Source organism: Ictidomys tridecemlineatus, chromosome 8 (genome assembly GCF_052094955.1).
Source record: "Ictidomys tridecemlineatus isolate mIctTri1 chromosome 8, mIctTri1.hap1, whole genome shotgun sequence".
Taxonomy (NCBI): Eukaryota; Metazoa; Chordata; class Mammalia; order Rodentia; family Sciuridae; genus Ictidomys; species Ictidomys tridecemlineatus.
Genome location: NC_135484.1, coordinates 93,893,115 through 93,909,617, shown reverse-complemented (window position 1 = coordinate 93,909,617; position 16,503 = coordinate 93,893,115). Strand labels below are relative to the sequence as shown.

The 16,503-nt window shown below is 34.4% G+C and overlaps 1 protein-coding gene across 1 annotated transcript; it reads left to right on the top strand.

Moving 5' to 3' along the window:
• Positions 1-6,711: 6,711 nt before the first annotated feature.
• LOC101965004 (dolichyl-diphosphooligosaccharide--protein glycosyltransferase subunit 4) lies at positions 6,712-7,039 on the top strand. Its single transcript, XM_005318848.1, has 2 exons — positions 6,712-6,882; positions 7,007-7,039. The coding sequence occupies exons 1-2, from the start codon at positions 6,712-6,714 to the stop codon at positions 7,037-7,039; spliced, it is 204 nt and encodes a 67-aa protein (XP_005318905.1).
• Positions 7,040-16,503: the final 9,464 nt, after the last annotated feature.

The window sequence follows — 16,503 nt, the reverse complement described above, 5'->3', positions numbered from 1 at the left end:
GTTTGGGGCCAGATTCTGCTGTATCTCCAAAATTAGGTTTGTCACACTGATTATAAACATGTTCAATCCTATGATTTATTCCTGTAGTTGGCTCTGCAGGCCTTGGTAAGCTAGGTCACTGTAAGGGCTTCAGTGCCCTCATTTCCAGATTGGTTCTTTGTGAGGACTGAATGAATTAATGTGTGTGAAATTCTTAGCACAGTGTTTGGCTCATGATAGGTATACAATGGTTTGTGCTGTCATTAATAATCAGACACTTATTTCAAAGTCGACTATTTCAGAAACTGACAATTTGACAATTATTTGATGAGGCCTAGAGAAATTGAACAAACATAATTAAAAACATAATCAAGGCAAAAAATTCCCACTTGACAAGAGATGAGCAAATAAGAGAGGTATCTGCTTCAGTTTAAGTTTTTATGGCAATATATAAAACCAAATCATGTTTTTTTTTTAAATTACCATTACATGGTCATTGTATGTATAGGATTCTTTCATTTATAGTATTATTTGTCAGAGAAAATCTTAGTTGTTGAAATTTTAAACTTCTTAAATTAAAAAGAAAAAATAAATGCAGGATATATTTGTGATCAATGGCTCAAATGGAAAATATTAAGCCAAGATAGAAAAGTTAATTTTTAAAGCAAATGGTTTTGAAGTATTATCATAAGGAAATACTATGATTCAGTGGACCATGGGAATTACCAACAAGGATATCAGAAAAATAAAATTAGTAATTTTTGTCAGTGGGAGAGGAATACTACAAGTTGAATAAGTTTTGGAAATTATCTGCAGACTGAAAGCAGTGAGTGAAGTCTTGAAATGAATTCTAATGTTACTGCAGTAGGATGCAACAATTTGTTCAAAAGGAATGGAATAAAAAGATTTATCTGACAGAAGAGTAAGTAGGTATTGGACAGGAGAGACCCTGGAATCAGGAGCCTCAATCAGGAAGCCATGCACCATGGCAAAATAATGAATCCTCAAATGTCTAGGAGAAAATTAATTCAATTTTGAACATTTGAAAAATTCATTGCTTCATTCATTCTAGCCCTATGAATCTACCAAACCTAATAAGGAAATGGATGTGCTTGCTTGTGAGAAATTAAAGAGATTATTTTTAATGGCATATATTTTCTGACACTGAATTAAATAGTGAAGATGATTTTATTGGACTTGATCATGCAACCTAAGAGCATGTCTAGACACCCTTTATACACCTCTTTTCTCCTCATAACCTGTTCATGCGGCATCCACTGCTCCAGCAGCCAACTCCCCCACTCCCATGCCCAAGCTTGACCAGCTTCTTGCAAGTGCAATGTAAGAGCACCTTCCTGAGCCTGCATGGGTTCTCTCCTTTCCTGCCCCTGTCTCCCACAAGCCCATCTAGCACTCTTGCAGAGTGCGGGTTTTCACCTAAACGGTATGGTATTCCAGGGTGGCTACCTCATGCCTATTGGAAATGAAAGCAATTTGCAGGTGGATTTTTATGATTCCTCAGAAGCAAAGTACCCATTACTCATAGAATTGGCTACCTTCATAGACATTTTTTTATTCTAATTTCTTCTTCCCTGTTTATTCACTTGTCCCTCACTCTTGCATTCTTGGCTAGCATTCCCAGATAAATTCACACAAGCCTCTGTTTTAAGTTGGGCTTGGGGAAAACCTAAGATGTACTAGTTGCTTCTGCCTTCTGTGTGAAAATTTTTCTTTTTTTATTTTTCTCTTTTCCATAAAACAGTCAGTTAATCTGCTAAGTTAATCATATAGCTTCATATATTTTATTTCATTTGTTTATCTGTTTGCATATTTAAAAAGGCACATGGCAGGAAATAAAGTTGCTTTGAGTTTACTTTAGGAAAACAAAAACAAAAACTAAAACTAGTATCTTTCTTTGTGTCAACACAAATTTAATCTATAGACCATGTGTAAAGTTCAGTTTTATGTGTTAATTTGGCTAGTTTGTAAGACACACTGATACAACTAAATACTAATGGAGGTGCTTTTGTGAATGCATTTCAAGACGTAGTTAATATCTATGATCTGCTGGCTTCTAGTAAAGGAGATTACCCTGAATAACATCAGTGGGCTTCACTGCGTCAATTCAAAGGCTTTAAATGCCAAAACTGAGGTTTCCTGTAGAAAAAAATTGTGCCTTAAAACTGCAGCCTCATCTCCTGACTGAGAGCTTCCACATACCCTGCTGTTTTGCCCTACTTTAAAAATAAGATTTGTTAGTCTCCATAATCACATGAGCCAGTTTCTTGAAATAAGTCTTTTACTTAACATATGTTACACACACACACACACACACACACACACACACACACACATAAATGTATGTATTCATGTTCTGTTTCTCTGTGAGAACCTGGACTACTCTACTGTATAATACTCTCAAGTAATATTCTGCATCTATCATACTGTATAATATGGAGAAAATTTGTTTGCCATCAATAAAACATTTACATTAAATAAGTAAATGAGGAGGAAGATACAAATCTTCTTTACAGCAGAATTTCAAATCTTGTGTACAGATACATCCTTACTTGGAAAGGAAAGCTAGACTTAATGATCCATTTTTCAGAGTAGAACACAGAAAGGAAAAACAGTAGGTTTATACTGGAGAAAGCTGGCAAACACTCTTACCCAAGTGATGCACACTGAAGCATATATCCCAATGTGTCATGACAAGGACAGCTCCTCACCTCTGTGTTGTTCATCCTCCAAAGCCCATAATCTCAGAATAAGCATAAGAGGAATATCACATAAACACAGATTGGGGAAAATTCTATGGAACATGTGGACAGTACTCCTCAAAACTGCCAAAATCATAACAAGACTGAGAAAATGTCACAGCCCAGAGGAGACTGGGAAGACATGAGTAAATACAATGTGGTCTTGAACTGAATCTCAGAAAGGAAAGAGGACATTTCCTGAAAAACTGGTGATATCCATATAAATTCTGGAGTTTATTTAATAGTCATGTACCAATATGGTAATGTAAGATTAAAATGCAGGGTATTAGATGCAAGATATTCAGCAACTTTTTTATTATCTTTAAAACTTTTCTCAATTATTCCAAAATAAAAATTTACTTTAAAACTTAAAAATATATATACTTACCTTTTTATAGAAATGGTTTTTTTAAATTTTCAGGGTTAAAATATCTTTATTTAATAAAAAGCTAGTAATTTAATAGTTGTGAAAGTTACATTATGCATACAGAGACAAAAACCTTCATCTAAAAGCTAGATATGACATTAGCTTAGTCATAATTTCTCAACTTCAGGAGAAAAATTCTAGACATTAAAATCAAGGAGAATACCATATAATGTATATCATGTCTTTCCCCCATCTCAATTTGTCTCAATTCATTCTAGAAAATAAGACCAAATTGAAATTTTATTGTAGATAATATAAATTCTTTTGCACTATTTACAATAACACAAAGTGATCTACAAACAGACCTCTGATATTTTTGATGTTTCTTCTAAATCTTAGTTATAAAATATTGGGAATAAATCTATCTTGATATCAAAAATAGGCTTTTTGAAATAAAGTAAGAAAAACATAAAAGATAGTAAAATAATAGTCTCTAAATTTGCATCATTGGTATTTCAATATGCAATAGCAAAACATTATGCTCCACAAAGGAATTAAAAACATTATCTGAAGTATTTTTATTTAATTTATTCATAATACAGTAAGAGAAATAGGAAATTTTAGTTTATCAAGCTCAGTTCATTTCACATTGGACTCACATTATTAATAAAAATGTAGAAATAGTATACAAATAAATTATATCATGAAAAATAATTTTTATAACTGTGTTTTAAACTTCACTGGTAAAACTAGATTTTATACACACTCTGTTTTTTCTCATAACAGATCTTACTTGCCTGCTGGTTTTGTTTAGGGCAACGTCACTAATGAAAACACTTCATCCCTAGATGGCCATGAAGTAGGGGTGGATATGAGGCCTTGCTTTTTGCAACAAGAAGCAGCTACATCCACTGAGGAGGGACTTCGGAGAATACAGTTTCTCTAACAGAGAGAATAGCCTTAGTTAGCCTGTATCTTTTGCTCTTTGCCCTTTATCCTTTCACCTTGCCTGTCCTTGAGGTAGATCAGTCATCTTGTAACCTGTGGGATTGAGTGCATGTCTAGAAAGCAAAACGTGAAGCTTGAGTAAACCATCATCCTTGTTTACTTATTTAAGCAATTTCATCTGCTTTATAAGCTGACTTTCAGATTTCTCAGAATCAATAAATAGAAACCACATGTAGTTAAAACACTGTTATAGTGTTTCTGATTCATCTCATTCATTCCTTCACCCCATATACTATAGTCTATGCCAGAAATTGATTCTAGATCAGTTTGCTCATTCTTAGTTTGAAATTATAGACCATTTGGATATTGAATACCTTTGATCATCTGAAAGGTGAAGGAAATTTTGTAACATCTTTTATTGTGGTTAGTAATTTGGGAACTATAGTGACAGTCCTCACTCCCACCATGATTTTATTTGAATGTTGGTGAAAGGATAATTTCATTTTACATGGAGAAATTTTTCAAACTTACACCTATATCTTAAGAGTTTTTATTTATTGGTGCATATAACTGCATTTTATTTTTACATTCTATAGCGTTTTGCTTTATATATTTTATTTAGTTGTTTGCTAAGTAGCATTCTTACATTTAAATGGCTATCCTGTAATCATGCCATAGGATCATAACAACTGTGTGTCTTTTAACAGAGCTTTTAAGTACAAATTTTCCTTTGTTTTTAAATATTTCATATATTGTTAGAAAAAATTATAAGGAGTATATTTTATTTTCTTTGTAAACCTAATGTTACCCAATCCCATTTTGGTTGTTTAGGAGGTTTGGTATCACATAGCAAAAATTCAGTCTATTTCCCCAGAGTGGCATAAATAAGATTAAAATTTGTCAAGCTAAGAAAACCTGGATATGAACCTAGTTGAGCTGTGGCTCCATGGTGTCTGCAAATACTGTACAATAAATAATTTATCCTTACCTAAAAAGAGGTCTAGTCTTTGTCATTGGAATCCTGCATGGTATCTCTAAATCATTAGAATATTCTGCTTGATAAAAATGTCTGTTTACCTGGGTTAGCTAAATAAAATAAAGGGATTTAGGATGAGAGCTTTGTATAACACCAACAATGTGATATATGTTTGGGAGTATGGGCAGGACCAGGTATTGACAAGGTGATTAAAGGCAGGGGATTTGGTTACTTAATATTAGTTGGGTTTCTAAAGAGTTGGAGACTGAGGTCAGCCACATGGAGAGTCAACAAGGCCAACATGATAGGCTCTGGATACCAAGGCTCTAGTGAACTTTCTTGCTGGTAGTACTCTGTGACTTCTGTCACCTTCACTGCTGGGAAATTAACCTTTTTCACCATTCTATGAATTGAGGACAACTTGAAATCATAATCCAGACCCTCTGTGTTTGGAATTTTCCTGTGCTGTGCTGTATGTACCTTGTATCTTGACTGGACTTAAACCTTTAACTGCAATATAATATCTCCATGCATAAAACAGCTTTTAGTGAGGTTTGTGAGTTCTTCTAGCAAATTTTCAAATCCCAGGGTGGTCTTAGAGATTCCTGTACTTGAAGCTGGTGCCAGAGTGAAGTGATTTGCAGAACTCTTCTCTCCACATTGGCAGGGACTCAACTTCTGGTTTTTTATTGTGCCCAAGCTATGGATTCTATCTTCTAAATTACTTTGTAGTCCAAGTTGTCTGCCAAAATCCAGATATTGCATCACTGTTGAAGGCAGAAAAATGCCTCAAAGGTATAAGAGCAAGGAATTATACCCTAGGCCTAGAAAATAAGGTTCATGTTTCCTTCCCAGATACTCTGAACAAAACATCCAGTTACAGCTCTTTGCCTAGGGCTTGGTCACTTGGCTGCACTTCAAGAAATTTGAGGAGTGATAAGGTACTCAGTAAAAGTAAAAATTCCATTACTTGAGGAGAAAGGGAGCATAAAGGTTGGGCTGGATAACTAGTGATCTCCAGCATATAGCCAATAAATGGAATCCTTTATGTAACATAGGCAATGCATGCAAATAAACTCTTTTGAGGAATAAAAATTATGCTTTATGGAAACAAAATATTTGAATAGTGGACAGTTTATTCTAAAAAAACAATTATATGGAGCTAGGGATGTGGCTCAATGTTAGAGTTCTTGCCTAGCATGTGCAAGACACTGGGTTCAACCCTCAGCACCACAAAAGGAACAAATAGACCCCCCCCAACCCAATTACATGAAGCTATTCAAGAAAAATAAAAGTATAGTGTCAACATAAAGGCATATACTTATTACAGCAGTATTCATAATAACCCCAAATTTGGCAGATGGATATTTTTAAAATGTTATAAATCTATCAATGATATACAACTCATCATGAAAAGGAATGAATCACTGATACACACTATAGTGTATGGATGGATCTTAAATCCATATGGTAAGTGGAAAAAGTCCAGCCAAGAAAAACTACAGTGAATCATTTTACTTATAGGAAATATTCACAAAAAAAGAGAATATATACAAAGAGGTCATTCCAGCACACTGCCCGGCAGAAGTGCCTGCTTGGACTACAGCTAGGAAGTTTAGGTCCAGGGCTCCTATCTCCAGCTGGTGTGCAGGCAGCATTGGAGCAGAGTCCAGCTGGTTAGGATGATTACAGACATGCAGCTGGTCATCTTCCCCAACATGCTGGGAGTGTTGCTCCTCTTGCTTGTGGTGCTCTATCACTACGTGGCCACCAACAATACCAAGGAAAGGAAAGTGTCGGTTACCCCCCACCCCCACCAGGGTTCCAGGACATATTCTGAGGCAAGATGGAGGGTATGAGGGGCCTTCACACTTCACTTCATCCCTTCTACCTGTTGCAACATACAAAGCAACTACAACTGGATATTTCCAAACAACTTTTATTTCCTCAACTTTTATTTCTTCTTTAACCCTATAGAACAAGAAGCTGCCACTGAATAGGGCCCAATAGGGCTTTTCTACTCCCTTCTCTCCCCCAATACAATATATATATAATATATACTTAGATGTACATATGCATCTAAGTATATATTATATACTTATATATAATATATAAATATAGAGAGGCAGAAAGTCAAATGCATACTAAGGGGGCATAAGGAAAATTTTTCATATAGTGAACTTATCAAAGTTGGATTGTGATAATGGTTATATGATTCAATAAATTTATGAAACGACCTGGAATTATGCTCTTACAATTAGTGTACTTTACCATATGTGGATTCTGCCTTGATAATATTATTTAAAAAGAAACAATTTATATGAGCTTCTAGGAAAGATGTGTCAAGGAACTGCACTAGCAAAAGAACAGCTGGGCAAAAGTGGATGTTTTATAGCAGTTATTTGCAGTGATTCTTAGGTCTGCCTGAGGACCCCACTACATTAAATAACAAAGCTTATCCAGATTCACGTTCTCACATCGCATCCAGTCATCCTAGATTGTAACTAGATAATTATCAGCTTAATGAATTATTGAAGTAATTATTTATACCCTAGTATCTGAGAATCCTTAGTCAAAGAGATTATGTAATTCAGGTTAACAATATAGCATATTGAGAATCTGGGTTAGAATGAAGAGGTGGCTACTTCTGAGCTCAACTAGAAGTTCATTTTCCAGCAGAATGTCATGATTTATCTCAAACATTTGAAGAAATTAACAAATTTATTCAAGTTAATAGAAATAAATTACTTTCAAATATCAACACCACAATAACTCATGAAATTACTCAGCTCTTTGGGACTTAATCACATGGTCATGCTTCACTTCAATGAAATTTGAGAGTTTTATGATTGAGGTGACAATATACTCAGTAAAAATCAAAATTTCATTACTTAAAGAGGAAGGGAGCATAGAGGTTGAGCTAAACAACTAGCAATCTCTATAAATGGTATCCTTCATGCAAGATAAACACATGCAAATAAACTAAAGAATAAAAATTATTTTATGCTACCATTTTTATTATGGAAAGAAAATATTTGAGTATTGGAGAGTTTCTATTATAATTTATTTTATATAAGGTAAAGCCTTAGCACATAATAAATATTTTTTTTATTTAATGAAAGCAATAATAAAATAAGGAAGGAAGGAATATTGAGTGGGATTGAATGGGACTCAATCATACCATATTAAATAAAAGTTGTTTAAGTTGTTGACATAGTTACTTTTTTAAGTGTTAGGAATATAATTCAAATACTGTAAAGCTAAGGACAAAACAAATGAAACTAATTTTTAACCGAATTTGAAGGAGAGATATAATATTAGGTAGCTTCAAAATAGAGAATTTAATGAGGGCTAAGAAGTCACATTATTGATATTGTTTTAATAATAGATACATCATCTGCTGTGAAAAACAAAAAAGAAAGAAAAGAAAAGAAACATGTACATTTTTAGAGAGAAACTTTCTAGCTCAAAGAAGAAAGAGAGAACAGGTTTTAGAATATAATAAACATGGTCTAATACTGAATAACTGAATGGATAATTGTAATTTAAAAAGTGATTTTTTAAACAATTAGGGAGTTAAAGAATTGGGGCAAGCAAAAATAATTATTTCTACAAGAAAATCAGTGACAAATTGAGTTGCTATTACTTTACATGACAAATTCTACATCATTCTGGGGACAGAACAAATAACATACAATTCCTTAAACCTGAAAAGTTGTAATTTAAAAAAAAAACAACGTCTTTTCTTGAATAGAAATCAATAAAAGATTAATTAGTACCTCAAAATAATAGAAAGAACACATTTCAGAGAAGGCACTTGGAATTATCTGGATAGTGATACTTGGTAACAGTAAGAACTTGGACAAGTAAATTTATTTATTTTTACTTCCTTATTCTATAAAATATGGGGGGGGGCGGTAATAATACCTTCTTCAAATGACTGTGAGGGTGAAGTTGAATGACAGGCTGGGTTAGTTAGCATTTCATTACTGTAAAAAGTAGCTGAGATAATCAGCCTACAAAGAGGAAAAGATTGTTTTGGTTCATATTTTTGGTGGCTCCAGCACATGAGTTGGCCACATTGCTTCTGGACTTGTAAGGCAGAACATCATGGTTAGGAACTGTGGTGGAGTAAAGCCACTCACCTAATGAGTATTGGAAGTGAAGAGAGAGAGAGGGAGACCAATATTCCACAATTCCCTTCCAGGACACATCTCCAATGACCTGAGAGCCCCCACTGGGCCTACCTCTTAAATGTTCCATTGCTTTGCAATAGTCCAAGGGCTGGGGAACAAGACCTCAACATGTGGGCCTCTGTGGGACATTGCAGATCCAAACTATAGAACAGGTGCAAGGTATTTAGTGCAATGTCTTGAATATAGGTCTTTGAAAAAAGTCAGTCTTATTGTTATATCTGCTACAACTGTTATAAAAATATAGATTAAAAAAAGACATCTAGTTCCAAAGAAAAAGCAAGTAAGTATGGCTTTTTTCCACTGAGATCTAATAAATTAGGAATACTGGAATATACTTTAAGGTCATTTTGAGAGATGTTCATCTTTCAGAAATCATGATCTGTTTGTAGTTTTAGATTTGATGGTTTATGCTTCTCTTTGCTTCTAATCACACAATCTTCTCTGCTTGGAATTTCTATTTATTCTCCCACATTTTTTCCTTTTATTTGTTCTTCTTAGATATACATGACAGTAGAGTGTATTTTGACATATTATACATAAATGGACTATAAGTTATTATAATTAGAATCCTATTCTTGTGGTTGTACATGAAGTGGAGTTACACTGGTCATGTAATCATACATCCTCATAGGAAAGTAATGTCTGATTTATTCTACTGTCTTTCCTGTTCCCATCCATCCTTTCTTCCCTTCATTTCCCTTACTCTAATCTATTAAACTTCTATTCTTCCTCTCTCCACCTTGTTGTGTGTTAGCATTCACACACCAGAGGAAACTTCCAGCTTTTGGTTTTCTGGGATTGACTTATTTCACTTAGCATGATAGTCTCCAGTTCCATCCATCTACCAACAAATGTCATAATTTCATTGTTCTTTGCAGATGAGTAATAGTCCATTGCATATATACACCACATTTTCTTCATCCACTCATCTGCAAAGGGCACTTAGGTTAGTTCCATAAATTAGCTAAATTGTGAATTGAGCTGCTATAAATATTGATGTGGCCATGTCACTATACTATGCTGATTTTAAGTTCTTTGGGTATATACAGAGGAGTGAGATAATTGGGTCAAATGATGGTTCCATTTTAAGTTTTTTGAAGAATCTCCATACTTCTTTCCAGAGTGGTTGTGCTATTTTGCATCCCCATCAGCAATGTATGAGGGAACCTCTTTGACTACATCCGTGCAAACATTCATTGTTACTCGTAGTCTTGATAATTGCCATTCTGACTAGAGTGAGATGAAATCTCAGTGTAGTTTTGATTTGTATTTCTCTAATTGCTAATGATGTTGAACATTTTTTCACATATTTGTTGACTGTATTTCTTCTTTTGTGAAGTGTCTCTTGAGATCCTTAACCATTTATTGATTGGGTTATTTGTATTTTGGTGTGAAGCTTTTTGCATTCTTTATATATCATGGAGATTAATGTTCTGAGCTGCAGGTGGAGAAATTTTCTCCCATTTGGAGGCTCTCTCTTAACATTATCGATTGTTTCTTTTGATGTGAAGAAGTTTTTAGTTTGATACCATCTCATTTATTGATTTTTAACATTTTACATCTTGTGCTTTAGGAGTCTTGTTGAGGAATTTAGTTCAAAAGTCAAAATGATTGAGACTTGGGCCTACTTATTCTTCTAGTAGGTGTGATGTCTCATGTAATACCTAGGTTTTGATCCACCTTGAGTTGAGTTTTGTTCAGGGTGAGAGATAAGGGTTAAATTTCATTTTGCTAAATATGGAGTTGCATTTTTCCTAGCACCATTTGTTGAAGAAGTCATCTTTTCTCCTATAAATGTTTATGGTGCCTTTGTCTATTATGAGATAACTGCATTTATGTGAGTTTATTCTGTGTCTTCTATTTTATTTCATTCGTCTTCATGTCTGTTTTTGTGCCAATACCATGCCATTTTTGTTATAGCTCTGTAGTATAATTTAAGGTCTGGTATTGTGATACCTCCTAAGTCAGTTTTCTTGATGTGGATTGCTTTGGCAATTTTGGGACTCTTATTTTTCCAAATGAATTTCATAATTGCCATTTCTATTTCTATGAAGGACACTTTTAGAATTTTAATAAGAACTGCATTAAATCTGTATAGTGCTTTTTGTAGTTTGGCCATTTTGATGATATTTATTCTGCCTATCCAAGAATATGGGAGACCTTTACATCGTCTAATGTCTTTAAATGTCTTTCTATAGTGTTCTGTAGTTTTCATGGTAGAGGTCTTTTATCACTTTTGTTAGATTCATTCCCAAATATTTTTTTCTGAGGTTTTTGTGTTTGGGATAGTTTTCCTAATTTCTCTCAGTTGCTTTACCACTGATGTATACAAACACAATTGATTTATGGATGTTAATTTTATATTCTACTACTTTACTGAATTCATTTATGAGTTCTAGATATTTTCTTTTTTTTTTTTTTTTTTTTTTTTTTTTTTTTTTTTTTTTTTTTTAAAGAGAGAGTGTGAGAGAGAGGGGGACAGAGAGAGAGAGAGAATTTTAACATTTATTTATTTTTTCTTAGTTCTCGGCCGACACAACATCTTCGTTTGTATGTGGTGCTGAGGATCGAACCCCGGCCGCACGCACGCTAGGCGAGCGCGCTACCGCTTGAGCCACATCCCCAGCCCCCTAGATATTTTCTAGTAGAGTTTTTTGGGGGTCTTTTAAATATAATCATGATGTTGGTAAATAGGGATGGTTTGAGTTCTTTTCCTATTCATATTCATTTAACTTCTTTCTTCTGTCTAATTGCTCTGGCTAGAGATTCCAGGACTATGTTGAATAGAAGTGGCAGAAGAGTACTTCTCTGTCTTGTACCAGTTTTTAGAGGGAATGCTTTCAATTTTCTCCATTTAGAATGATGTTGACCATGGGTTTAGCATAGATAGCTTTTGCAATGTTGAGGTATGTTCATACTATCCCTAGTTTTTCTCTAATGTTTTGCACATGAAGGTGTGTTATATTTTGTCAAATGCTTTTTCTGCATCTATTGAAGTAATCATGTGATTCTTGTCTTTAAAGCTACTGGGGTGATGATTTACACTTATTGATTTTCATATGTTGAACCATCCTTGCATCCCTAGGATGAACACTACTTGATCATGATTCATTATCTTTTTAATGTTTTTGTATGCAATTTGCTAGTATTTTATTAAGAATTTTTGTGCCTATATTCATCAGGGATATTGGTCTGAAGTTTTCTTCCTTTGATGCATCTTTGTTTTGGTATCAGGATAATACTAGCTTCATAGAAAGAGTTTGGAAGGATTCCCTCCTTTTCTAGTTGATGAAATAATTTGAGGAGGTTTGGTGTAGCTATTCTTTGAAGGTCTGGTAGAACTTGGTTGAGAATCTGTCTGGATGTGGGCTTTTCTTTGTTAGTAGGCTTTTTATAGTATCTTCAATTTTAATACTTGAAATTGATCTGTTTAAATATTCTGTCTTCCTGATTCAATATGGGTAGGTTATGTCCCTAGAAATTGTCAATATCTTCAAGATTTTCTGTTTTATTAGTGTATAAATTTTCAAAATAGTTTGATTATCACCTATATTTCATAGTGTCTTTTTTGATATTTCCTTTTTCATCACAAATTTTAGTAAGTTCATTTTTCTCTCTCTCTCTTCATTAGCTTGGGTAATGATTCATAAATTTTTTAATTTGTATTTTTAAAGAACCAACTTTTTGTTTCATTGATTTTTAGGATTTTTTGTTTCAATTTTGTTGATTTAAGCTTTGATTTTAATTATTTTCTGTCTTTTACAGCTTTTGGTATTGATTTGTTCTTCTTTTTCTATGGTTTTGATAATAATGTTAGGTTATTTACTTGATGACTATCTGTTTGTTCTTTTAATGAATGAGCTCAGTGCAATGAACTTTTCTCTTAAAACCCCATTCATTCATAGTTTCCCCGAGATTTTGATATGTTGTATTGCTATTCTCATTTACCTCTAAGTATTTTTTTTTTATTTCATCCTGGTATCTTCTAGAATCCATTGGCCATTCAATAGCATATTATTTAGTCTCCAGGTGTTAGAGTAGCTTTTATTTTTTTTTATTTCTTAGAGAGAGAGAGAGAGACAGAGAGACAGAGAGAGAGAGAGAGAGAGAGAGAGAGAGAGAGAGAGAGAGAGAGAATTTTTTATTTATTTTTTAGTTTTCAGCAGACACAACATCTGTGTTTGTATGTGGTGCTGAGGATTGAACCCAGGCCGCAAGCATGCCAGGTGAGCGCGCTATCGCTTGAGCCACATCCCCAGCCCTTATTTTTTATTTTATCATTGATTTCTAATTTTGTATTTAGTTAGAATTGCTTTTGTGGCCTAAAATATGACCTATTTTAGAGAAGGATTCATGTGCTGCTGAGGACAAAGTATATTCAGTCATTGATGGATGAATTATTCTTTTTGTTTGATGGTGAAGTGGTACTGGGGACTGAACTCAAGGGCACTCTAAAACTGAGCCACATCCCCAGCCCTGTTTTCTATTTTATTTAGAGACAGGGTCTCACTGAGTTGCTTAGTGCCTTGCCTTTGCTAAGGCTGGCTTTGAACTTGCTATCCTCCTGCTTCAGCCTCCCAAGCCTATGGGATTACAGGCATGTGTTATCACATCTAGCTTGAAATATTCTTTATATGTTTTTTAGGTCTAAATTATTCGTTGTATTTTTTTAGTTCTGTAATTTCTTTATCTAGTTTTTGTTTGGAAGATATAGCCAGTGGTGAGGGAGGTGTGTCAAAGTCACCTAGCATTACTGTGTTGTGATCTATTTGATTCTAGAAATTGAGAAGAGTTTGCTTGATATACATAGATACTCCATTGTTTGGGGCATAAATAATTATGATTGTTATATCTGGTTGATGTACAATTCCCTTAAGCAGTATGAAATATTCTTTGTCCCTTCTGATTAACTTTGGCTTGAAGTGCACTTTATCTTATATGAGGATAGATACCTCTGCTTGTTTACAATGATATGATTTTTTCCCAGCCTTTTATCTTCAGCCCATGGATGTCTTTGCCTATGAGGTCAATCTCATGGATACAGTCTATTTGGGGGTCTTTTTAAAAAATCCAATCTGCCAGTCTATGTCTTTTGATAGATGAGTTTAGGCAATTTACATTCAATGTTTTTAGTGAGAAGTAATTTTTATTCTTTGTCATTTTATTTCTTTTTTTTTTAATTTAAATTAGTTTCTGATTTGATTGACTATTCTTCTAGGATAATTCCTCCCCTTCACTTTTATTTTTCATTTCTTATTCATATTTTATTGAGTATGTTTTTATAGTGCAGGCTTTCTAGTTGTGAATTCTTTTAACTTTTGTTTATCATGGATATTTTTCATTCTGTTGTAAATTCTTAACCTTTCTGTATTTTTTTCTTTGATTTCACCCCTTACATTGTCCTTTCCCTCTCAGATCAGTTTAACTTTGCAGATCTAAACTCTATCTCTGACATTTTTTCCACCATGGTAATGTATTCTGTTATTGAAATACCTTGGTTTGGGGAGTATTTTTCCCTTGCTTTTTCATGTTGCTTGTGTGTCTACCCATCTGACACACATAGAGTCCTCACTCTATATAGTGTTTCTATCCTGTGGACTTATAGTATCCCAGAAGGTTCCCAGTACCTCACTATTTAGAGGGAGACAAATAATAACAACAACCAATGCAAACAATATAGAGCTGTAAACAAAAATAGTTCCTGCTATGACATCTACAATGTTAATTGACACAATAAACAGATATGATATGATCAGTTATTGGCTATAATGAAAACAGCAAGTTTGCAAAAGGGTTTACAATTTCAGAGGTGGACAGAGAGAGAACAGAAATGATGTAGGATATGATGATTATGAGAGAAAAGGAGAGAAGATAGGGGTAGATATTAAAGAAAGAGTGAAGAGATTGACTCCTATAAGTGGGGAAGAGAATCAAGGAAAACAGATAAGTAAAATTTTATATATATATATATATATATATATATATATATATATATATATATAAAGTAAAAACTTAAAAAGGAATATAAAAAAATGGAAATATATTAATCAAATATCCTAGTCCTCAAAATTCTGATCTATGAAAATAGCTGGCTTCAAAAATGCTAGAAATGAGAAAAAAATCCAAATATGAATATATGTAAATGTCTATGACCCATTAAGTCCACAATTAAACAGAAGAAAATCAATGGATTCTCTCTCAGCTTCCCTTCTCAGCAGCTTCTCAGATGGGGTCATCTGGAGTGTGATGCTTGCTCCATCAGTGTTAGGTTGCTGGAGTGAGAGAGGCAATCTGGTAGGCAAAACTTCTGAAGGTGGAGTTTAGGCTTAGGTATGCTCCATGTACTTCACTGAAAATCAATTAGCCTGGAGATTTTAAATAAGTGCACTTCTAGGGCCCAGCAACTGTTGGTCCACACTGGAAGACTGTACCTTAGGAATCTCTTCTAGGTTTCTCTCATGTGGTGGAGGAGCCAATTCTTAGACCCCATATTTCCTGGTCTTGGATTGCATCTCCAAAGTTAATCTCTCCCACCCCTGCCCTTTCAAATTCCAGGCTAGTTGCATCTCTCCTACCTGGTCCTGCTATCCCCCGGATTGGAGAGGAAGAGGAAGAGTCTGGTGGGTTTCCATGACCAGTAGTCCCCTGTGTAAACTTCTCACAGTGTCTGATTCTATACTGGTAACTTAGACACACTATGCCATTCAATGTGGGATTTCCAGGCCTGTATTTGGTCTAAACTTGAGTTTTCCAAGAATTGGCTTCCCCAACTGCTGGCCCCCATGTCATGGCTGCAAAATGTTTTTTTTTTTCCTTACCCTCCACACAGATGTGACTTCTTTTCTGCATAAGGATATTGTGCAGCCTGCATTTTACATTAGGTGAGCATTGTCTTTCATCTCTAAATTCTGCATATGAAGACACATCACAGGACTCCTAAAAATGTGGGTTCCTTTAATTCCTATCCTTCCACTTTGGTTAAGGAGGGACTGTTCTGGCTCTTACCTCTGGTTGGGGAAGCAGCTGTAGAGCTGTGGATTTCTTTCGTATTTTATTATATCCAACCTCCTGATGGCTTTGGCTTGAATGCCCAGTAAAGTCCCACCCCAACTTTTTTTTTTTTTTTTTTTAACCCACCTCGCTGAGAAGATGCCTATCTGCTTTTTTGATTTCATGCCATGGGGCAGCCAAGAAAGTGACTTTCTCTATTCCGCCATCTTGAGACCTCCTATCTTTCCCCAATTCTAATAACTTAGATTTACCTAAAGTTTTCTGACA

Excerpts from the sequence above, each read along its gene's own strand:
- LOC101965004 (XM_005318848.1), top strand. The coding sequence starts at position 6,712 with ATGATTACAGACATGCAGCTGGTCATCTTCCCCAACATGCTGGGAGTG. Across the intron at positions 6,883-7,006 it reads ATTCTGAGGCAAGATGGAGG|AACAAGAAGCTGCCACTGAA; the intron begins GTATGAGGGGCC and ends TTAACCCTATAG.